Source organism: Lolium perenne, chromosome 2 (assembly GCF_019359855.2).
Source record: "Lolium perenne isolate Kyuss_39 chromosome 2, Kyuss_2.0, whole genome shotgun sequence".
Classification (NCBI taxonomy): Eukaryota; Viridiplantae; Streptophyta; class Magnoliopsida; order Poales; family Poaceae; genus Lolium; species Lolium perenne.
The window spans coordinates 294,183,079-294,208,165 of record NC_067245.2 but is presented as its reverse complement, the minus strand read 5'-3'; the positions used below and the strand labels follow the sequence as shown (position 1 = coordinate 294,208,165).

The 25,087-nt window shown below is 44.7% G+C and overlaps 1 protein-coding gene across 1 annotated transcript; it reads left to right on the top strand.

Annotated features, from left to right (window-relative positions):
• Window positions 1-6,420: 6,420 nt before the first annotated feature.
• Window positions 6,421-9,449, top strand: LOC127336213 (polygalacturonase QRT3). Its single transcript, XM_051363008.2, has 3 exons — window positions 6,421-6,775; window positions 7,851-8,084; window positions 8,186-9,449. Exons 1-3 carry the CDS (start codon window positions 6,554-6,556, stop codon window positions 9,179-9,181), a joined length of 1,452 nt encoding a protein of 483 aa, XP_051218968.1. The 5' UTR covers window positions 6,421-6,553; the 3' UTR covers window positions 9,182-9,449.
• The last annotated feature ends 15,638 nt before the right edge of the window (window positions 9,450-25,087 follow it).

Here is a 25,087-nt window from a genome sequence, read left to right as displayed (position 1 = left end):
TAAACATTGCAAGGAACGGCTTCTCTAGGCTGTTCCCGCCATCCATTTGTGCGGGAGGGGCATGCTGCATACAATGGATATACGAGCCTTCATGACATGACCTTTCAAGCTTGCACGACCCTGAAATACATTGACTTCACGGAAAACAACGTTGTTGCAGACCTGGTGGGTTGGTTTGACAAGCCTCCATAGCAACTTCGGGGGATGACACACTTCTAACAGATCAGGGTGAGGTATTGCTGAACTAAGATTTCTGGACCTATCAGACAATGTGTTACATGGAGATCTTTCGACCTCCAAACGTTTATGGCAGATGCCACGTTTGGAATTCATGTATCTGTCCAGCAACTCGCTCAATGGCATAGTTCCATTCTCGGTGACACCTAACCGTAAGCTTCAGTCTCTACATCTAGCCAATAACAATTTCAGAGGAACCTTTCCTTCGGTTCTTAAGAACAACAAATAACTTATCACTCTACATCTGGGAGAATAATTTCTCAGGTTGAATACCTTGTTGGATAAGTGAGAGCTTGCCTAAACTAAGATTTCTTCGACGGCAGCATACCCTCACAGATATTGCAATTTCATCAACTTCAGCTATTGGACCTGTCACAAAATAAGCTCAGTGGACGCATCCCAGACAATTTTGTGAACTTCACTTCCATGATGCAAGGACTGAAAAATGGAAACACCACATACCGCTACCTGCTAGTGGAGCAGCTTAAGATAATCTGGAAGATTGAGGCTTATGTTTTCAACAACACGATAGCTTTCATAGCAGGTATCGACTTATCTGGTAAGTGATAACTTCCTTTCACAACAGATCCCAAAAGGGCTCACATCACTTTTGGGGCTCAGGTACCTCAATTGTCAAGAAACCATTTCTCAGGTGGTATTCCCAGAGACAGAGGTTGGCACTCTGGCTAGAATCCTTTGGACCTTTCACAAAACCAATTCTCAGGGGAAATTCCTCCAAGCCTTGGAGTTTTTTTTTTTTAGGGGAACCAATGAGATTTATTGATCAAGGCAAAATAGAGTTCATACAATCTTCGACGATCAGGCCAACCACACAGAAAGGTCCTGAGTCATCTAACACTCTGCACTCCCGCTTGCCTAACTGCACTAGGCGCGGATACACCAAAGGGAAGAGCGAGACTCATTAGCAGACTTCAGAGAGGCAATGACATTCACACAATCAGACTCTAGGATAGACTCTAGGATTCCCGGGCATCGGCAGCTAGTCTCCATCAGCCGGAGTCCTTCAAAACACGCAAGGAGCTCGGCTTCCTCCGCACTAGAGCAATCATCAACAGTTCTCCATGCTGTCCAAGTCGCTTCTCCAAGATGGTTTCATGATTCCGACCCCTGCCCTACCAGAATGAGCGTCCCAGCCAGCATCAACATTCGTTCTCTTCCACTCAGATCGATGGCACTCTGGGGCAGGGCCAAGCACATGTGCAAGTAACATAGGAGCTTTTCCTTTACTGTCCACCTCCTGCTTGCCACCACCCAAGGAAGTCGCATAGTTTTCCACGTTTTCCCATCTCCATGCATCACATTGTTGCGGTGATGCCAGGCACGCCATAAGAGAAACAAAATACTTACTCTCATCTCTGAGTTGACACCGCCCGGCAGATTGAAGAGCCATTCTCAGTCACAGGCTGCAAAAGATCAGCTTCAGAAGGTAGAGACCACCAGCTGCTCATACCATCTCTCAGTGTCTTAGCAAGGGCACAACACACCACATCATGATGCTCGCCCTCCATATCGGTTCCACAAATAGAGCACATGGGATTAACTGTTGAGATCCTTCTGTGCACACTTTTCTTAACAGCTAGAGAGCTGGTAGCAAGCGCAAGCCAACACTCTAATTTTTGGTGGCACATGACACTTCCATACCATGTCCCATATCAATCTCTTGCCATCTAGGGCACTGCTGTTCTCTCCAGAGGTCATATCCAACAGCCTCTGTCGCATACCTAGCTTGTAGGCACTACAAACAGAGAAGACTCCATTCCTCTCCGGGTGCCAGGCCCCGAAGTCTTGGAAATTTAAAAGCCCCAACAGCACAAATGTTTATTTTTAATTTGAAAATAATTTTATTTGTTTACACTTTTGTTTTGAGGGTTTGTTTAAATTAAGGGATAAGAATAGAGTTTATATAAAACCATAAGAATAGAGTTTGTCTAAGCATGTAGATGGCATCACAACAGAAAAACAGAAACAACATGCAAATCTACTACTGTACTACAATAGTTTTTTTCGGGACGTTAGAACAATCGACTCAGAATTAGCAAAAAATGCAAGGAATATATTGAGCTCAACTCCAGATAGATTTTACAAAAGTAGAGCGCAATGCCGGATATTATATTTTAGAGGAGCATCTAAGTCGTGGGGTGGGAACAAAGTAAAAGAAGAACACACAAGGAAAGGAAAGAAGAAGGATAAAGCGGGAATAATACGAGAACACCCACAAGGCACACCAAAGCGACTTTCCATCGGCTCTCCTTGGACCCGAGTAAACAAGGCCGCACACACCAAGATCGGCACACCACCTGGCCACCCGCTCCACCTCTTCTACTCTACTTTGCTGCATTTATTTTTGTGGTGACGCGAGAAGAGTTACCGTTGGTAAATAAAACCTGCTCGGCGTTTCATATGCATCTTGACTAATTTAAAAGGGTCGGTCACTGATCAACAGGATCTAAGGTAGATTGCACCTGTTGACAATGGCGGATTCCTCGCACATTGTTGATGGTGCAGCGCTGTGACAGCAGCAAAGGAAGAAAAATGGTTCCAAATTCAACGCCATGCCGCAGCCAGGCCTATTGGCAAAGAGTGCTTGCAGGACCCACGTCGGTTGCACTGAGTAGATCGACCTTGTCAATTAACTAGCTACTAGTAGCTGTTGCTCTCTCCAAGCTCCTCCGCTCCTCTTTCAAGTTTCAATTACTACTGCAACACACAGACCAGAGAGAGAGATCTTCTACTAATAGCATCTCCACTCGGCTCACCAGGAACCCCTCTCCAGGCTGAATTTTATCGCTGGATGCATGAAAATCCCACATCCGCGCACCTAGGAGCCCAATTTTCGCTGATTGGACCGTTTTTCATCCGGAGATCCTAGGCCGAACCCAACACCCCAGGGAGTACCTGGGAGCGCCGGATGAAGTGAAAAAGAGCGTGGGCCAGGTCTGTCGGCGTCACACCCACAAAGATCCCCCCACTCCACTCGCATTGCCCAAACCAGCTCGTCGCCTCCACCTCGCCACCGGCACCACCCCCACCCTCCGCACCCACTCCCTAGCTACTGTCGAGCTCGCCGCCGTTCATCACCTTATCGACGTTCCTTGTCGATCCCCGTGCCGATCCCTGTGCCGACCTCTGCGGCACCACGCCCATGAGGTGTTCGGTGTTTTGATTGCTCAGTCATGGACTCCGACGACGACGAGCAAATGTTTGTTTCGCTGTTGGAGGAGGAGAACGCCGCCGCGCTGATGAAGATGAAGAGCACATGATGATCCTGGCGTCTCTGACCACCCTATACGCCGAGCGGAACTCAAAGCCTCGGCGTGGCGGCTAGGTGCCCGGTCGCCAGAAGGCCAAGGCAAGGCAGTGCCTGGAGGGCTACATCATGTTGTACGCCGATTAATTCGCCGATTAACCGTTGCATCGTGAGGCAGTATTCCAGCACCGGTTCAGGATGAGCCGGGATCTCTTTTTGAGGATTGTGTATGTTGTCCGGGACTTGGAACCCTACTTCCGATGCAAACCAGACTGCTGACATGATTGGGTTTTTCTCGCTACAGAAGTGCACGATCGCTATGAGATTGCTTGCATATGGAGCTCCGGGTGACAATGCCGATGAGTATCTGTGCATGGCCGAGAGCATCGCCATTGATTGCTTATACAAGTGTTCCAGGGCAGTCATAGCAGTGTTCGGGGAAGTATACTTGAGATCACCCACTGCTCAAGATACTGCACAGATACTTGCAACCAATGCAGCAAGAGGATTTCCTGAGATGCATGGAAGCATCGACTGCATGCATTGGAAGTGGAAAAAGTGTCCAATGGCTTGGCAAGGCATGTACAAGTGCCACAAAGGAGGATGTAGTGTGGTACTTGAGGCAGTGGCTACATATGATACCTGGATTTGGCACTCCTTCTTTGAAATGGCAGGCTCAAACAACGACATCAACATCTTGCAGTGCTCGCCTATCTTTGCCAAGCTTCTTGAGGGCCATGCTCCCCCGGTGAACTGTGAGGTCAATGGGCGCCAATATAACAAGGGATACTACCTTGCAGATATCATCTATCCTACATGGTTAACATTTGTGAAAATGATCTCAAGCCCGAAGCTGCCAAAAGAAGTGTGGTTTGCCAAGGAGCAAGAAACTGCTAGGAAGGACGTCGAGCGAGCATTTGGTATCCTCCAGCAGAGATTTGCAGTTGTCCGGTTCCCAGCTATGACTTGGTCGCATGATCAGATGTAGAAGGTGATAAACTGTTGTGTGATATAATATATTGCACAACATGATCATAGAGAATGAGCGGAAATATCCAGTTCCCGAGGCCGAGTTGCTGCACCCATATCAGCGACAGGATCCTCTTGCAGAGCTTGATGGCCAGGTGCCGGCATCATGGGCTTCCTTCCTAGCTATACGCCAGGAGATCCAAGACTGGTGTGGACCAAAAGCTGCATGACAACCTGGTCGACCACATATGGGCTCGCAAGGGTGCAGCAAGAGCTGGTGCACCATGATTTGTTGTGTTTGTTGTGTTGTTGTCCTATTTGCTTTGTTCAAATAATGCTAAATCTCGGCGAACAACGGTCATAAGCTTCCATATTTTGTGTTGTATTCTGAAATTTTGCCGAAAATTGGTATGTTTTTGGTCGAATCCGCCTAGCCTGGGGAGCGGCCGTGGGTTCACCGCTGGGAAATTGGGCCTTCCAAGCCGAAAATTTATATTCATCTGGTGCTAACTAGCGTTAGATTTCGGCCTGGGAGCTCCAATGAGTGGAGATGCTCTAACCACACTTCCACCAAACACTGTAACCATCGCGACGACATCATCCTGCCTCACATACGACGCTGCTCTGGATCGGCCCGACTTTCGCACGCTTGCGTGCCCACAAGACCAACCGAAATCCCGGTCACCCTTTGCCTTGCCACGTCAATAATCCTTGTTTGGCTATCATCCTAGGTTCGATTTAGATCGAGATTGGCAAATTCAGGATACAAACGATATGGGTTCAAAGTTCATGGTTCAAATCGCAGAACCACTAATAGTTCATGGTTTAAAAATTAGATTTTTTTTCTCCCTTTTCAACTGTTCTGTCAACAAGTTGGCCGGAACCCCAACAAATCAAATGATCTTTCTCTCTAGCGGAGCACCGGTGAGTACGTATGCTAGTACATTACATTATGCAGCAGTTGCAACGGCCCATACGTATATATACGTAGGAGGAGGTTACCATATTAATGTACTACTCAACAATACAAGTCACACAATGTGACACACGTACGCACGTTGGGCACAAAGTATAGAGCTTAATTCCAAATAGATTTAAGAGGAACATCTGGGGCGTGGGGTGGGAACAAAGTAAGGAGAGCACACACGGAAAGGAAAAGAAAGAAGAAGGCCGGATAAAACAGGGGAGGAAAGAATATCAACACCCCACACACAACAACCAAAGCAACTTTCCATCGGCCCTTCTTGGGTCCGAGTAAACAAGGTCGCACGCACCAAGATGCACACACCACCTGGCCACCTCCTTCTTCTTCTAGTAGATGCACTCCGCTATTTTTTTTACTCGTCTGTTTATAAAACTTGGTCGGCGGCTCAGCAGCTCGATGCATCCGTCGAAGTTTAGTTAGTTTAAACTGGTTGGTCACTGACCAACAGGATCTAGCAAAGATTTTACACCTGTTGATCCCTCGCACATTGCTGCTTCGTCTTCAGAAGAAAAAAGAACCATATGAGGTCGAGTACTTTGACAGTAAGAATAGAAGAAGAATAAGAAGAATTGTTTCCAAGTTCAATGTCATAGCCGGGCAGTAGCCAGGCCTATTGGCATTTGGCAGAGAGTGCCTGCAGGACCCATTCATTGGTTCCATTGAGTAGACTTTGTCAATTATCGAACCATTGCCATGTACTTCTGCCATTAACTAGGTACTGGCAGCTGTATAGGTCGTCGCTCTCTAATTATGCTTGTGCTTCATCCTCTCCTCTCCTTCAGTTACTAGTACATCACACGGAGGAAACAGAGAGACTTTGTAACCTCACTTCCACCAAACATCGTAACCATCGCGAGGGGCGCGCGACGGCAGCATCCTCTCTCACATAGTACGACGCTGCTCTGCTGTTGGAACCTGGCTATATATGCGTGTACTCTACACCGACCCTTCGCCTAGTAAACCCACGACGCCACTGCACCCAGACAGAGAAAAAGCTTATATAGATAGACCGATAGATACAGGGACGCCATTGATGCTGTAGCAGAGAGATCAGATTCAAGGAAGAGAGAGAGAGAGAGGGGACGGAGGAAAGCATGGAGGTTCTTGGCAGCCGCGGCCTCCTGGCGCCTCCTCTTCTCGGGGCTCTGCTGCATTTTCTTCTTCTTGCATTGGCCGGCGGCGCAGAAGCCTGGGCTCACCACGGCTCCGGCGGTTTCGCCGGCGGAGTTCCCGAGCGCCGGTACAGGGATCTCGCGGCGGGGAGGGTGGCGAGCGTCAGATCTTCCTTCGGCGCGGCCAGGAGGGGGCTTGCCACGGTCAGTACTTACATGCATGCTTCCTCCATTTGGACTAATCTCTCTGCTTCTAATCACTTATATTTTCAAATTAAGACGAGAGCTGTTGGTGTAATCATGTGGTGCTTTCATCCATAACCCTCCCGTTGGATCATCATCGTGTTCCTGGGAGCAGTTGTTATTAACGTTAGCGTCCTTTGCCTTTACTCAAACTGATCATCTGCGATTAGTAGATCACACGGGACCATAGTTAGCAAATCCCCAGTTTCTTCACAAGCGCAGAGGAACAGAGGAAAGTGTCGGTTTGCTTTCTGGGACATTTTTCGTTCGCTTTTCCAAAGGAAAATGAGCCGTTCCTTTCACCTCAAAAAAGGAACCTTTTTTACATTTAGAAAAAAAGTGGTAGAACATCATCTTCCCGCTGTATATTTTCTTTGCTCAAGACTGCAGAGGCAACGTGCGTCAGGGTTCTTGACTGCAATCAGGGTCTACATTTTCTTCGTGTTTCACCAGCTTCGGACATTTTCCAATCTCACACGCAATTCTCTCAAGAACGTTAGGTATATCAGGAAAGAAACTTTGCATCCTAACAAACAATTTCTTCATCTTTTCCTTCCGTGTTTGGTAATGCTCCTGCCAGAAAGTAGCAACTGCCCCACCTCACAGCTGACAACCACCCACCCGACAAACGTCCAATGCTCGCCCGCTACTCGTGCTCGTATCATTGGACGCACTACGACCGGAAATACAGTTTTGTTATTAACAAACATTTAAAAGAAAGTCAAACAAACATTTCACACGTATATATCAAAATTATATGTGGGAATGCCAAAATTCGTAGAAAAGAGACATATTTTACGTCATCTGTAAAAAACATGGAAATATCTTGTAAAGAGCTTATTTTCAACACCAAAATTTATCTTTTTTACACGGAAATATCCTTTTTCGTAAAATTAATTTAAAAAACTAGCAGCATATACTCCCGGGTGCAAAAACAATCTGTCCGCACTACGCTTTGTTACACACTTACACTTCCCATGGTATTGTACTGTCACGTCTGACGTGTCGGCGTGTATGCGTGTGCATTTCGTTGCAGTCCTCGGCGTCGCGGGTGTACCACGTGACGGACTACGGCGCCGACCCAACCGGCGCGGCGGACGCTACCGCGGCGATCAAGAAGGCCATCGCCGACGCCTTCAGCCTGCCCTCCAACGCCACCATGACCGGTGGCATCCCTGACCTCGGCGGCGCCGAGATCCACCTCGACGGCGGCACCTACCTCGTCAACGGGCCGCTCACCCTGCCGGCCTCTGGCGGCGGCAACTTCAAGGTAAGAAAACAAACGTAGTCCTGTGCAATGCACGACGTATTTCCAAATTCCAATGTGTTGTCTGTGTCTTGCTGACTGGTGTAAGTACGTGCACGTGTCAGATCCACGGCGGTTCGCTGCGGGCGTCGGCGGAGTTCCCGACTGACCGGTACCTGATCGAGCTGTCGGCCGGGTCGTCGTCCTCCTCGGGAAGCTACCACTACGAGTTCGTCACCCTCCGGGACCTGATGCTGGACTGCAGCTACCGCGGCGGCGGCGTCAGGGTGGTGGACTCGCTCCGGGTGAGCATCGACAACCTCTACGTCACCCACTTCGGCACCGACGGCATCGCGGTGCGCGGCGGCCATGAGACGTACATCCGCAACACGTTCCTGGGCCAGCACATGACGGCGGGCAGCGACGCCGGCGAGCGCGCCTTCACGGGCACGGGCATACGGCTGGACGGCAACGACAACTCGGTGGCCGACGTGGTGGTCTTCTCGGCGGGCACGGGGATCATGGTCACCGGCGGCGCCAACACCATCTCGGGCGTGCACTGCTACAACAAGGCGTCCGGCTTCGGCGGCACCGGCATCTACCTCAAGGTGCCGGGGCTCACCCAGACGTGGGTCACCAACTGCTACATGGACTACACCAGCATCGTCGCCGAGGACCCCGTGCTGCTGCACGTCTCGGGGTCATTCTTCCTCGGCGACGCTAACGTGATTCTCAAGGCGGTGAACGGCGTCGCCCGGGGCGTGCAGATCACCGGGAACCTGTTCAACGGGAGGGGCAAGGGCGTGGACATCGTGCAGCTCGACGGCGCGTTCAAGACGGTGGAGCAGGTCTACGTGCAGCAGAACTCCGCCATGGGGATGAACGTCAAGTCCACGGCGGCGAGGGGCTCGGCGGACGGGAACGGGAGCGAGTGGACGGTGGACTTCGCGCCCGTGCTGCTCTTCCCGGACAGGATCGGCCACGTGCAGTACTCGCTGGTCGCCGGCGACGCGTTCCCGGGGCACACGCTCAGGAACGTGTCCGGCAACCAGGTCGTCGTCGCCACGGACAAGGCCGTCTCCGCCACCGTGCACGTGCTCGTCGACCAGAACAGCAACTGATGAGAAATGCTTCTGCCCGCATGCTGCCTGCTGCCATTTGCCGATTTGCGTGGGAGCAAGGCGTCATTCATTTGTTCTTGACAATTTTATGAATGGGCCGGCCAACCTAGGTGGGTGGCGACGTCACTTCATATGTTCTTGCGATTTATCGTGGCACATTGGTGTCACTGGCAGAGAGAGCGTAATAGCTAGTCAGAGAATGATTCAGAATGGATCATTTTGGACTTCACCTCGCTTATCCAAAATATAATATTCCCTCTATTTCAAATTAGTTTGTTTTTGTTAAACTTGTTCAGATACCTAAACGCGTTTCACTGTGTAGGTACGCTTATTTCGAGAAAAAAAGCCACCACAACTAATTTAGAAAAGAGAGAGTATTTAGGGGGCCTCAAAATCAAAGCAAAAAAATTGGTCATATATCATCAATTCATCATTACTTGTGCCGGCAATGGAAACAATGGATGCATCGCCCTTTCGATATACCGTACGTACGTGGCTTGTTGATAACCTGTCAATTCTCAAGTGCTCCAACTTTCTGTCGACCTCTGAGTGTGCACCAACTTTCATTCAAATAACATGTTCGTTCGTGCACGCTTAATCATTCCCAGCTCGGGCGTTCCTGATTCGGAAACCCAAATTGGAGTATTGATGCTCTGCTCTTCTAATAAAGCGCTGCAGGTAGCTCACCAGCCTTTTACGTCTTCATGAAACAAAGGTTTTTCCGGCAAATTTTCAATCAGTCGGCAACGGCTAATTCTTGGATTCTTCACACGTGATCCAACTGCAGTGGCGTGTAGATTACATTGCTTATCACCTCCCTCCATTACTACAACCTGTGTCTATAACAAAAGACTGCCGCAACTTTGTCTAAATTTAGACATAATTATACACTCTTTAGTTTATACATACATCCGAATTTAGATAAAAGAAAATTAATAGCACACACCAAAATGCACGGCTTTAAATTAGTAAAGCATAAGTAAGCCAAATCTAATACAAGAATGCTAAAAACAGCTTACAGGCCACAAAACCACACAAGCTAAAAGAGAAAGAAAATGAAAGCACAACTTGTAGAAGTCGAAGTCCTCCACGCGAAGTCACCAGGGAGTACGCAATGCATCTTTGAAGGAACTTCGGCTGCCTTAAGGAAGAACCAACATTGTCTGGTTAGGGAAGAGGCAACACTGACCTTGTCCAACACCGAAGAGGGACCCTTCCCTCTCGTCCTAGCTTGAAGGACGCCACACCATCGGGGGCCGGATGCGCTCACCCTGAGCTAGGGAAGATATTGCCCACACCCAAGGGCAGATTCTAGGGCTACCCCGCCGAAGCCAACACACCAAAACGAACCCGACTCCCACATCGGAGGAGTGTAAGCCAGAGTCGCTATCGTTGAAGAAGGAGCAGGACACCAACATGGACGACGATGACGAGCAAGAAACCGACCAAGACGCTGAATCCCGTGCCCTCCACACCCATGGGAAACACTGTCATATGGGAAGGAAACCCTTTCCTCAGCCCCACCGGCGATTTGCAGCATATGGAGGCGCAGAGAGCATACCCACATGAAGAAGGTCGCAGACCCATCAACTCGCTGAAGCCGACACCACTTGGAAAACACCAACACCATCCACGTACCAACCTTGACAACCCTCAACCGGCAACCCGCGTTCCCCAAGTAGCGTCTCCAAGGAGGAAGCAACGCCCATGGCGCTGCCATGCCCAATCCGAAGGATTTTGGGTTTTCACCCAGGAACATGAGGAGATCCGGAGACCTCGAAGGTACCTCAAGAGGGAGCACGACACTCGTGAGCATCGCCACCACCATGGTCGGGCCAGTCGACTAGGGATTTCTCCTGGTCCCGATATGACAACACCAACACCCCACCGACACGTAACCCTGCATCCATGGGACATCAACGACCGGATCTAGGCGGGAGAGAGAGCTAAAGGGGAAAAGGAGGTTGACCTTCAGATTTGACGAGGAGAATGCTAGAGCAGCCACCACGCCATGATCGCCACCCTCCGCCACCTCACCACCCATGCAGTTAAGGACGTCGGCAAGCATCCACGGACGCCACTAGCCTACCTGGTCGACGCCGCCTCTCCTCCCAAGGTCATCGCCTCAGCTTCCGAAAACCCCCACCAGAGCAGTAGAGCAGTGAATCCTCGTCGCCACCTGCGGTGACTGATACGTCCAATTTGCATCACTATTTTATATCATAATTTGCTGTTATTCATTGATATATTTCATATTGGGACACAATACTTATGTTATTTCATCTATTTTGCATGTTTCATCATTATTGGAGGATCAAGCACCGGAGCCAGGATTCTGCTGGAAAAAGCACCGTCAGAACGCAATATTTCGGAAGATCAACTGTGGAAGGAAATTATACCAAAAATCCTATTTTTCAAGATGACGAAGGAAGCCAGAAGGAGGAGCCAGGTGGACCCAGGGTGGGCCCACACCATAGGGCGGCGCGGCCCATGGCCTGGCCGCGCCACCATGTGGTGTGGGGGCCCCACAGCCCCTTTCGCCTCCTTTTCTTCGCGAAACCCTTCGTCCCGAAAACCTAAGCCACAGAGGGTACCTCGCGAAGAGTTACAGCCGCCTCTGCGGGGCGGAGAACACCAGAGAGAAAAGAGCTCTCCGGCGGGCAGGAATCCGCCGGGGAAATTCCCTCCGGGAGGGGGAAATCGACGCCATCGTCACCGTCATCGAGCTGGACATCATCTCCATCACCATCATCATCATCTCCACCATCATCACCGCCGTCTCCACCGCTGGACACCGTCACCGCCGTAGCAATTTGGGTTTGATCTTGATTGTTTGATAGGGGAAATTCTCCCGGTATCGATCTCTACTTGTTGTTGATGCTATTGAGTGAAACCATTGAACCAAGTTTATGTTCAGATTGTTATTCATCATCATATCACCTCTGATCATGTTCCATATGATGTCTCGTGAGTAGTTCGTTTAGTTCTTGAGGACATGGGTTAAGTCTAAATGTTAGTAGTGAACTATGGTTGAGTAATATTCAATGGTATGATATTTAAATTGTGGTGTTATTCTTCTAGTGGTGTCATGTGAACGTCGATTACATGAAACTTCACCATTTATGGGCCTAGGGGAATGCATCTTGTATTCGTTTGCCAATTGCGGGGTTGCCGGAGTGACAGAAACCTAAACCCCCGTTGGTATATCGATGCAGGAGGGATCGCAGGATCTCAGAGTTTAAGGCTGTGGTTAGATTTATTCTTAATTACTTTCTTGTAGTTGCGGATGCTTGCAAGGGGTATAATCACAAGTATGTATTAGTCCTAGGAAGGGCGGTACATTAGCATAGGTTCACCCACACAACACTTATCATAACAATGAAGATTATTTAGCCGTATGTAGCGAAAGCACTAGACTAAAATCCCGTGTGTCCTCGAGAACGTTTGGTCATTATAAGTAAACAAACCGGCTTGTCCTTTGTGCTAAAAAGGATTGGGCCACTCGCTGCAATTGTTACTCTCGCATTTTACTTACTCGTACTTTATTCAACTGTTACATCAAAACCCCCTGAATACTTGTCTGTGAGCATTTACAGTGAATCCTTCATCGAAACTGCTTGTCAACACCTTCTGCTCCTCGTTGGGATCGACATTCTTACTTATCGAAAATACTACGATACACCCCCTATACTTGTGGGTCATCAAGACTATTTTCTGGCGCCGTTGCCGGGGAGTGAAGCGCTATTGGTAAGTGGAATTGGTAAGGAAAACCTTTACTGTTTGTGCTGATTTTATTTCTGCCTGCTGCTATAAGTTATTATGGAGAGATCTTCTCTTCGATTTTTATTTGGGAAATCTACTACTACTGCAACGGTAGTGGATGAGGCGCCAGGTGAGGAAGTAATACCATATAAAATACCTATGAAAATTATTGAACGTGTTATGGATAACCGCTATGAAGGGGATGGAACTATCCACCCTGGAGATCATTTATTGTTCTTACATGAATTATGCGGTTTATTCAAGTGTGCAGGTATTGCTATGGATGAAGTGAGGAAGAAACTATTCTCTTTATCGCTGTCTGGTAAGGCGGCGCACTGGTATAAATTACTGGATAATGAGGATTCTCTTGAATGGAATGATATTGTGCCCCGGTTTTATTCTAAGTTCTATCCTCCAAGTGAAATTCACAAGGATCGGAATCGCATATATAATTTTTGGCCTCATGATGGAGAGAGTATTTCCCAAGCTTGGGGGAGATTGAAGTCTTTAATGCTCAAATGCCCCATTCATGAGCTTCCTGGTAATGTTATTATTGATAATTTCTATGCAAGACTTTCTTTTCAAGACAAGACCTTGCTGGATACTTCTTGTTCTGGATCATTTACACGCAACAAAGAAGAGTTTAAAAGGGACCTTCTTGATCGGATCCAAGAAAATACTGAAGGTTGGGAGAACGACAAGGACAGAGAATCAGGTATAATTTATGATTATAAATGCATTGAAGCTTTTATGGATACTGATAAATTTCGTAATATGAGTGCTACATATGGTTTTGATTCTCAAGTTGCTGTAAATCTTTATAAAGCTTTTGCCTCTCATTATGAATTGCCAAAGAAGAATTTTGATAAGTATCATGAACCGTATAAAGATAAAATTGATTCATCTATTAATAAATGCGTTGTAGTTGAAACTGCTGATCATGTTATTCCTGAAGCTTATATTGAAAGAACTCCTTTCCCTGCTAAAATGAAGGAGTACCCTGTTATAAATAGTGCGGTTCATAAAAGTGAAAAGAAACCTGTAGAACCTGAAGAACAAATAAAAGTTGAACCTCTTTGTTGCAATAGTTAAAGATCTTGTGACTGAAAATGTGGAGGATGGTCATATTATTTTCTGTGAAGATGGTTCTAATATTGTTTCACATCCTAATAAACCCAAACAAGCTAGTGTTCCTATGCTATCTGTTAGAATTGGTGATCATTGCTATTATGGATTATGTGATATTGGTGCAAGTGTTAGTGCTATTCCTTATGAGCTTTACACGGAGATTATGCACGAGATTGATTCTTGTGAACTTGAAGATATTGATGTGGTTATTCAGCTGGCTAATAGAGAAACTATTTCTCCAATTGGTATTGTTCGAGATGTGGAAGTTTTATGCGGTAAGATTAAATATCCTGCTGACTTTTTGGTACTTGGATCTGCTGCTAGTGATTATTGTCCTATTATTTTTGGTAGACCTTTTCTAAATACTTGTGGAGCTATTATAGATTGCAAGAAAGAGAAAATTTTGACTAAATTTGCTGGTGAATCTTATGAGTTTAACTTCTCTAAATTTACCAAAACTCCTTATAAAGCTGATTTGCCTAGTGATGATTTTAAAATGGAACAGTGTGCATCTATTGTTCTTGTTCCTAATAATCCTTTGCAGCAACATTTGGAGGATAGCGAGAGTGAAGTTTTTAGGAAAGAAAGAGATGAGCTTGAGGAAATTTTTCTTCACCAACCTATTCTCAAGCATGATTTACCGGTGGAAGATTTGGGTACAACACCGCCACCAAAGGAAGATCCTATTTTTGATTTAAAGCCTTTGCCTGATAATCTTAAATATGCTCATATTGATGATAAGAAAATATATCCTGTTATTATTAGTTCTAAGCTTTCAGAGATTGAGGAAGAAAGGTTATTGGAAATATTGAAGAAGCACCGAGGAGCTATTGGCTACACTCTTGATGATTTGAAAGGGATTTCTCCTTCTATTTGCCAACATGCTATTAATATGGAAGATGATGCAAAGCTCGTTGTTGAACATCAGCGTCGTCTAATTCCGAAGATGAAGGAAGTGGTAAGAAATGAGGTATTAAGACTTCTTGAAGCTGGTATTATATATCCTATTGCTGATAGTAGATGGGTTAGTCCTGTGCATTGCGTTCCCAAGAAAGGAGGAATGACTGTTGTGCCTAATGATAATGATGAGCTCATCCCTCAAAGAGTAGTTGTAGGGTATAGAATGTGCATTGATTTTCGAAAAGTTAATAAAGTTACTAAGAAAGATCATTACCCTTTACCATTTATTGATCAAATGCTAGAAAGATTGTCTAAAAATACTCATTTTTGCTTTCTTGATGGTTATTCTGGATTTTCACAAATTGCTGTTAAAGCTAAAGATCAAGAGAAAACCACTTTTACTTGTCCCTATGGAACTTATGCTTATAGACGCATGCCTTTTGGTTTATGTAATGCTCCTGCTACTTTTCAAAGATGCATGTCTGCTATTTTTCATGGTTTTTGCGAGAGTATTGTAGAGGTATTCATGGATGATTTTTCCGTCTATGGGAATTCTTTTGATAGTTGCTTGCGAAACCTTGATAAAGTTTTGCAGAGATGTGAAGAAACTAACCTTGTTCTTAATTGGGAGAAATGCCACTTTATGGTTAATGAAGGAATTGTATTGGGACATAAAATTTCGAGAGAGGTATTGAAGTTGATAGAGCTAAAGTTGAAGCAATTGAGAAGATGCCCTATCCTAGGGATGTTAAAGGTATTCGTAGTGTTCTTGGTCATGTGGTTTTATAGGAGATTTATTAAAGATTTCTCCAAGATTTCAAAACCTCTTACTAATCTTCTTCAAAAAGATGTACCATTTGTTTTTGATGATGATTGTAAGGAAGCTTTTGAAACTCTAAAGAAAGCCTTAACAACTGCTCCTATAGTTGAACCTCCTGATTGGAATTTACCATTTGAAATTATGTGTGATGGTAGTGATTTTCTTTGTAGGCGCTGTTCTTGGACAGCGAGTAGATAAAAAACTGAATGTTATTCATTATGCTAGTAAAACTCTTGATGCTGCTCAAAGAAATTATGCTACAACTGAAAAAGAATTATTAGTCGTAGTCTTTGCTTGCGATAAATTTAGATCTTATATTGTTGATTCAAAAGTTACTATTCATACCGATCATGCCGCAATTAGATACCTTATGACAAAGAAAGATGCTAAGCCGAGGCTTATTAGATGGGTACTTCTTTTGCAAGAATTTGATTTACATATTGTAGATAGGAAAGGTGCTGATAATCCTGTTGATAATTTGTCTAGATTGGAAAATATTGCTTATGATCCTGCTCTCGTTAATGATAGTTTTCCAAATGAACAATTGGTTGTAATAAAGGTGAGCTCGCGAGACAGTCCTTGGTATGCTGATTATGCTAACTTTATTGTTTCCAAGTACTTGCCTCCAACCTTTTCAGCTCAGCAAAGGAGGAAATTCTTTTATGACTTGAGGCATTATTTACGGGATGATCCACACTTATATAAAGAAGGAGTGGATGGTATTATGCGAAGATGTGTTCCCGAATATGAACAACAAGAGATATTGAGTAAATGTCATGGTAGTGCTTATGGAGGACATCACGCCGGAGAAAGAACCGCGCAAAAGGTTCTACAATCAGGTTTTTATTGGCCAACTCTCTTCAAGGATGCGCGAAAGTTTATTTTATCTTGTGATGAATGCCAAAGGGTTGGTAATATCTCCAGACGTAATGAAATGCCTATGAATTATACTCTTGTTATTGAACCGTTTGATTGTTGGGGATTTGACTTCATGGGACCTTTTCCCTCTTCAGAAGGTAACACTCACATACTTGTTGCTGTTGATTATGTTACTAAATGGGTGGAAGCTATACCTACAAAAAGTGCTGATGGTGAGACCTCTTTAAGAATGCTTTTAGACATTATTTTTCCTAGATTTGGAGTGCCTAGATATATTATGACTGATGGAGGTTCTCATTTTATTCATGGAGGTTTTAGAAAAACTCTTGCTAAGTATGGTATTAATCATAGAATTGCTTCCGCTTATCATCCTCAAACTAGTGGTCAAGTAGAATTATCAAATAGAGAGATTAAATCTATTTTGGGAAAGACCGTTAATAAAACTAGAAAAAATTGGGCTAGTAAATTGAAGGATGCACTATGGGCTTATAGAACTGCTTATAAAAATCCCATGGGAATGTCACCTTATAAAATGGTTTATGGGAAAGCTTGTCATTTACCTTTAGAACTAGAGCACAAAGCTTATCGGGCTGTTAGAGAATTAAATAAAGATCCTAAACTTGCCGGTGATAAGAGGTTATTGCAATTAAGTTCTCTAGATGAATGGAGAAGTGAAGCTTATGAAAATGCTAAACTCTTTAAAGAGAAAGTTAAAAAATGGCATGATAGAAGGATTATTAAAAGAGAATTTAATATTGGGGATAAAGTCCTATTGTATCGGTCTCGTCTCAGATTCTTTGCAGGGAAATTACTCTCGAAATGGGAAGGACCATATGTTGTCGAGGAGGTGTATCGTTCAGGAGCAATCAAAATTAGCTCTCTCCAAGGCAATGCTACGCAAGTGGTGAATGGACAAAGACTCAAGCATTATATCTCAGGTGATTCCTATAATGTTGATGTTGATATTATTCAAGTGGAAACACCGGAGGCTTTCATCAAAGGGCAAATTGACAGTCTGCCAGAACACGACTTTGAATAGGTAACGATCGGTAATGAAAAGTACGCAATTTACTTTCCGAACAATATTTTTGCTGTTTTTGGAAAATATGAAAAATTACGAGTTCGAAACGGAGTGGAAAGGACGCACGAGGGGGCGCCACCATAGGCCGGCGCGGCCTGGCCTGGGCCCGCGCCGACCTATGGTCTGGCCGCCCCGTCGCCCCTTTTCGACTCTGGTTCGATCTGGTACTTTCCGTTTGTCGTGAAAAATTTTGCTATATAATCCCCCGGACCCCTGGAGGTCCGTATATCGTTTTATCGACGTGTTTTGTTTCGAGCTGTTTCTGCCAGGATCTGTTTTCGGTCTAGAAGCACCATGGCCTCCAACAACAAGGGCAAGGGGCTTTCGGAGGAAGAAGTGAAGAAGGTGCCATCAAGACAAGAGCAGCAAGCCGGTGGAAGCAAGCAAATCTTGGTGGGATCTGTTGACACTCGACGTTCTTTTTCTCATAACCTGCAGGGACCTTTACCACCCGCTCTTAGCCTCGACTCCTTCCCTATGTTGGAAGAAGTTCTACGGACTACCGATGAGTTTTGTGATCAATATCGGGCTCTAAGAAGAGAAGTGGAGATACTCCAGGAGGAGAATTGCCGTCTCCGAAGAATGCTGGAATACCACTCGATTCGCATCACAAGGTCATCATCGCCAATTTCAGATAACGATGAATCTCTTCGAATCTTAGTGCAGAATTGTCAAGCTGAGAAACTGAAGTTGAAGGAGTTCTGTAAGAAGCGCGGGAGGAGTTCATCACCATCATCGCCAAAGGAGTAATTCACCATCGGTATTGGCATCCCCTTGGTTTGTTCCAAGCTTGGGGGAGTGCCGCGGTATCACATCATCACTACCTTTTACTTTTATTGCCAAGTAGTGTCATATCATGAGTAGGGAAGTTATCATATAAGATGGGTTGCAGTTGGAAGTATCTCTCCTTTAGTTGGTTGTCTATGTATCCCTTGGTGTGAGTTATCGTTATGGAATATTAATGAGAAGTCTTATCATTTACATATTACACATCTTATTCTAGTTTGCAATCTCTATCATATGATTTACCTTGTTGTTAGTATTGGTATCACTTTGGGAGCATTGAACAAATCTATTTGGTTTTGGCAAACTTAGCATTGGTCAATAGCAACAACACTTTGAGGTTTAAGTAGAAAAGAGAAATACATGTAGATGTTTCATTGTCTTTCTTTCTTGTTAGCTCATAGCTTTTTATTCTGAAGTTAAAACTGTTTGTGCTTACAAGGAAGATGCATGATTGTTTCTATCACATGTATATTTGTTTGTTTCCCTCAACTCTTATGCTTGCTAATTAACCTTGCTAGCCAAAGACCTGTACTGAGAGGGAATACTTCTCGTGCATCCAAACCTTAACCCAAACCTATGTCATTTGTGTCCACCATACCTACCTACTACATGGTATTTTCTACCATTCCAAGTAAATACTTCATGTGCTACCTTTAAACAATTCAAAACTTAGTATCTCTTATTTGTGTCAATGTTTTATAGCTCATGAGGAAGTATGTGGTGTTTTATCTTTCAATCTTGTTGGGTAACTTTCACCAATGGACTAGTGGCTTCATCCGCTTATCCAATAATTTTGCAAAAAGAGCTGGCAATGGGATTCCCAGTCCCAAATTAATTAAACTAAATAGACACTCCTCCATGGTATGTGATTGATGGACGGCACCCGAAGGATTCGGTTAGCCATGGCTTGTGTAAGCAAAGGTTGGGGGGAGTGTCATCATCATAATAAAACTAAAATAAAAAGGCACTCCTTCATGGTATGAGATTGTTGGCAGGCACCCGAGGATTCGGTTAGCCATGGCTTGTGAAAGAAAGGTTGGAAGGAGTGCCACACAAAATAAAAATAATATGGGAGCCGCTCTTTGAAGGTTGTCTGGCAAGGGGGTTAGAATACCCGCTACCAGTCGTTGACAACAACAAACACCCCTCAAAATGTTACTTTTATTCTCTTTATATGATTGCAAAACTGAAAAAGCTCTAGCGCATGATTTAATCACTGCTTCCCTCTGCGAAGGGCCTGTCTTTTACTTTATGTTGAGTCAGTAAACCTATTTCCCTCCATCTCAAGCAAGCATTTGAGTAGTTGTGATCAAACCATTATATTGTGATTTGCTTCATCATGTCTTTTATTCTTCCTTGTTTAGTACAAGTTTTATCTGAATGAATATAGCTTTGCAAGTTATCAATGATCATGAAGAGACGGAAATTCAATTCGGCACATGGGAGCATATGCTCCTGCCACCGGAAAAACATTTTGAAATGTTCAAAAAATCGAACAAAAAATTTCTCGCTTACGTATCAACATGTTACGTGCGCACATCAAGTCTTGCGAAAAACCGACATTTTTTGTAACTTGTGTGAAAAAGATAAAAAAAAACATCTCGTACACAACTTTTTCTTACAGAAAAATTTGTCTTTTTTACAAATGACACTCAAAATGTCGGTTTTCTGTGGAACCACTTTGTGAACGTGTAGAATTTCGAGATGTATCCACTAAATTTTATGTTCAAATTTTTCAACATTTTAAAAGTGCATTTAAAATTAAGTTTAAAAACCGGGAGCATATGCTCCCGGGTGCCAAAACGCCACTCCCATGAAGAGACCATTATGATTGAGTATGCAAGTTGTGCCTTATAAACTTTAACATGAGAGCGCTGCTCAATGAGATAAGTATAATCTGTTAATTGTTCTCTGACCAAGAACGAAGTTTGCCATCACCAATTATGATTTCTTATGCACCTTTATTTGTGATTACCTTATACTTGTTTCAAGTTGAGTTATATGAGGAAGTTGTCTACTATAATGTCTTGTGCGAATGAATATGATGCTTCTTGTCCGTATTTTATTTATCGACTCTTCACTCCATAAACATGTGGTCCTGTTTATCGAGCTCAGTTTCGCTTGGGGACAAGCGAAGTCTAAGCTTGGGGGGAGTTGATACGTCCAATTTGCATCACTATTTTATATCATAATTTGCTGTTATTCATTGATATATTTCATATTGGGACACAATACTTATGTTATTTCATCTATTTTGCATGTTTCATCATTATTGGAGGATCAAGCACCGGGAGCCGTGGATTCTCTTGGAAAAAGCACCGTCAGAACGCAATATTTCGGAAGATCAACTGTGGAAGGAAATTATACCAAAAATCCTATTTTTCAAGATGACGAAGGAAGCCAGAAGGAGGAGCCAGGTGGACCCAGGGTGGGCCCACACCATAGGGCGGCGCGGCCCATGGCCTGGCCGCGCCACCATGTGGTGTGGGGGCCCCACAGCCCCTTTCGCCTCCTTTTCTTCGCGAAACCCTTCGTCCCGAAAACCTAAGCCATAGAGGGTACCTCGCGAAGAGTTACAGCCGCCTCTGCGGGGCGGAGAACACCAGAGAGAAAAGAGGTCTCCGGCGGGCAGGAATCCGCCGGGGAAATTCCCTCCGGGAGGGGGAAATCGACGCCATCGAGCTGGACATCATATCCATCACCATCATCATCATCTCCACCATCATCACCGCTGTCTCCACCACTGGACACCGTCACCGCCGTAGCAATTTGGGTTTGATCTTGATTGTTTGATAGGGGAAACTCTCCCGGTATCGATCTCTACTTGTTGTTGATGCTATTGAGTGAAACCATTGAACCAAGTTTATGTTCAGATTGTTATTCATCATCATATCACCTCTGATCATGTTCCATATGATGTCTCGTGAGTAGTTCGTTTAGTTCTTGAGGACATAGGTTAAGTCTAAATGTTAGTAGTGAACTATGGTTGAGTAATATTCAATGGTATGATATTTAAGTTGTGGTGTTATTCTTCTAGTGGTGTCACGTGAAAGTCGACTACATGACACTTCACCATTTATGGGCCTAGGGGAATGCATCTTGTATTCGTTTGCCAATTGCGGGGTTGCCGGAGTGACAGAAACCTAAACCCCCATTGGTATATCGATGCAGGAGGGATCGCAGGATCTCAGAGTTTAAGGCTGTGGTTAGATTTATTCTTAATTACTTTCTTGTAGTTGCGGATGCTTGCAAGGGGTATAATCACAAGTATGTATTAGTCCTAGGAAGGGCGGTACATTAGCATAGGTTCACCCACACAACACTTATCATAACAATGAAGATTATTTAGCCGTATGTAGCGAAAGCACTAGACTAAAATCCCGTGTGTCCTCGAGAACGTTTGGTCATTATAAGTAAACAAACCGGCTTGTCCTTTGTGCTAAAAAGGATTGGGCCACTCGCTGCAATTGTTACTCTCGCATTTTACTTACTCGTACTTTATTCAACTGTTACATCAAAACCCCCTGAATACTTGTCTGTGAGCATTTACAGTGAATCCTTCATCGAAACTGCTTGTCAACACCTTCTGCTCCTCGTTGGGATCGACATTCTTACTTATCGAAAATACTATGATACACCCCCTATACTTGTGGGTCATCAGTGACCCAGCATACCACTACATGTTGTAGTATACAAGTCGTTGATATGATCTTCGTGAAGGGACTTCTTCACAAATATCACATCCCTCAGAGTGCTACAACAGAAATATTGTAGGTCATAACACTCCAGATATTATTACAAACATAGTCTTAACAAGTTGGTATTCTCACGGGTCCGATGAGAACACCCTAAGATATTACTTTAAGTACTATTACAACTCACGTATAGATGAAAGAGAGCTCAGCAACTTATTTAAGTATGCCACTACGCTGCTCGGCTCTAAGATAACTAAGGTATGTCACTACTCTTCCGCCTCATTGTTGTCGGGCCCGTAGACTATCTCATAGTCTACGCCTTCCACTCCTCTGGACAGATCAGGTTCTTCATAGACCAGCTCGTAGCCTTCTTCCGACGCTCCGTCGTTGGCCTCCACTTCCATATCACAATCTAGCAATGGTGTCGAAAGAAAGTGAGTACAGAGGTACTCAACAAGTTCAAAAGAGAAAAAGTGTTTGATGCACTAGCTACGACCATTGATCAGGAAATCTCAGGTCAATGCATGTTTCGAAAACATTTCTTCAAAAGATTGATTTTATATTGAAAACTATGCCCGCCAGTATTCATAGGTTGACCAGAACTTCATGGAGTTCCTTTCCTGCCGCGTTCGTAGTTCCCTTCACGGAACTGGGAGCGACAAGCCACAATTTTATACACTCTGCAGAGGTGCGTTACTTTTCCCATAAGAGACCTTATCCTTTCTGCCAGCCGTAGGAACTTGTCCCCGTTCAAACTTCCTTGGTGTGAGGCCAGAAATAAGATCCAAGCCCACACCGCCTTCTCCGCGACCCCGCAGACCCACCCTTTTGTAAGTCTGTCCCGCCCTTTATCTATGGAGAGACCGACCCAGGCATTTGTTCTCACCTTTACCATAAAGGTAGACCGTTCCAAACACTTCATGTGCCTTGTCCTATACACCATAGATAGACCGACCCGGACAACCCTTACAATCCTTCATAGACCTTTAATAAGTCTGCCCTTTCCTGTATCTAATGGTAGACCGTGACGGACCACTGTCCCCACCTTTACCAAAGATAGACCGATACAGGCAACCCTTATGATTAGTCTGTTGGCATGCGAGAGGGAAAAGATACAGCTGGCTTCCCTAGAGCCATTATAGATCTTATGGTCAACGCGAAATGTATGACGCTAGAATCACTAGTCGGCATTGGTGATTAGTCCTAAATAAATAGAACTATTGCAATTGAACCTCCACCATATCAACACATACCATGGTTCCATTGCCAGCCACATAGTCATATTCATAATTGGAAAAGTAACATTTCATTTTCAATGCAGGAATGATAAGTATATAGATTTGCGGTAAATTGATAGAAAATACTCAAGATGACATGAGCAAGGGCGAACTTTCCTGTGGAGAGCGAGATAGTGCAGTTCAATGTAGTGGATGGAACCTGGACCTCGGGTTCTATAAAGAAGCATCATTGTCCGGTAAGGACAATGTTATAAAATCCAAATAATGCATGCATGGATGTATTATTTTATGTTGAATCCCTTACCCCGATATTTTATTAAAATTTAGGGTTAGATTAAGGATTTATGCCTTTGGCAGTAATTTGTAATTACTTTGAAGTCGTTAATATCATTTTCTTTTTCAAAGAAAAGAATTTTAAGAGTAATAGAATTTTCCTTGTAGAAAAATATTTATTTCAAAAATAATTGGAAATAATAAGGTTTTCCTTTTATTTAAGGAATAAAAGAAATATAAGTATTGGAATATTTTCCTTTGGAAAATATTTTTCTTAAAAGAAATGACTTGGAATAATAGAATTTCTTTTGAGAATATTTGAAAACAAATATTTGAACTCATTTGAAATTTTCCTTGATTTTTATATACAAGGAAAATTACAAGTTAAAATCCCAAGTTTAAATTTAAATTCAAAAATTCCAAAATTTGAATTTATTTTCTAAATTTTATTTCTTATTTTATTCTTGTTAAGAATAATTTTTCATTCACTAATCCAAATTTTATTGGATTTTTAGAGGTATATTTTATAATTTAAAATTTGGTTAAATTCTAGGGTTATTTTAAAATAGAAAAGGACCAAAATATCCCCCTGGCCCAATTGGGCCAGCCCACTTACAAGGCCCATTTGGACAACCCGTTAAGGCCAGTCCAAATCGGTTCGGTGGGAATGGATTTGGCCCACATCTCTCACTCACTCGCTCACCTCTCTCTCGCTCGAAACCCTAATCGCCCGAGGCGATTCGCGTGGTGACTGCGTCGCCGCCATGGTCGCCGCCGTGCTCCGGCCAGCTTCGGCCGAATCAGGGCACGCCGTGGTGCTCGAACGACTCAGCGTGCGACGACGCGTCTACTCATCCGTGTAGATCCGTCGATCTCATCCCCGTCTGCTCGTGCGCGTGTGCGACGCTCGCGGACGCCGACAGATCCGTGGCGATCTCCGTCGATCTACTCTTCCTCGCCACCCCTGGGTGTTCGCCGCCTTCTCTGGTGTCGTGTGTGTCCTGGCATGGGCTTGGCCGCGGTTTGGCGCCGCCGTGGCCGGCCTGTGCCACCGTGCCGCCATTGCTGCCACCCCTCCGCCACCAGGTACTGCTTCTCCTACCTTCTCTGATCTCCCTATCCATGCTCGATCTATGCCTAGAGCCCTACTGCGTATGCTGCTGCTCATGTTGTGCTGCTCTGCTGCTGTTCTTGCTTGCCTGAGCTGTGCTGTGCGCATGTTATGCCCTCTCCTATGCCTACAGGCCATTCCTATGCCTTCTGCCCCCTATGCTGTGCTCAATCCATTGATTCATGCCTATATGATGTGCAATTGGTCACTGATCCTTGTGTATATGCCTAATG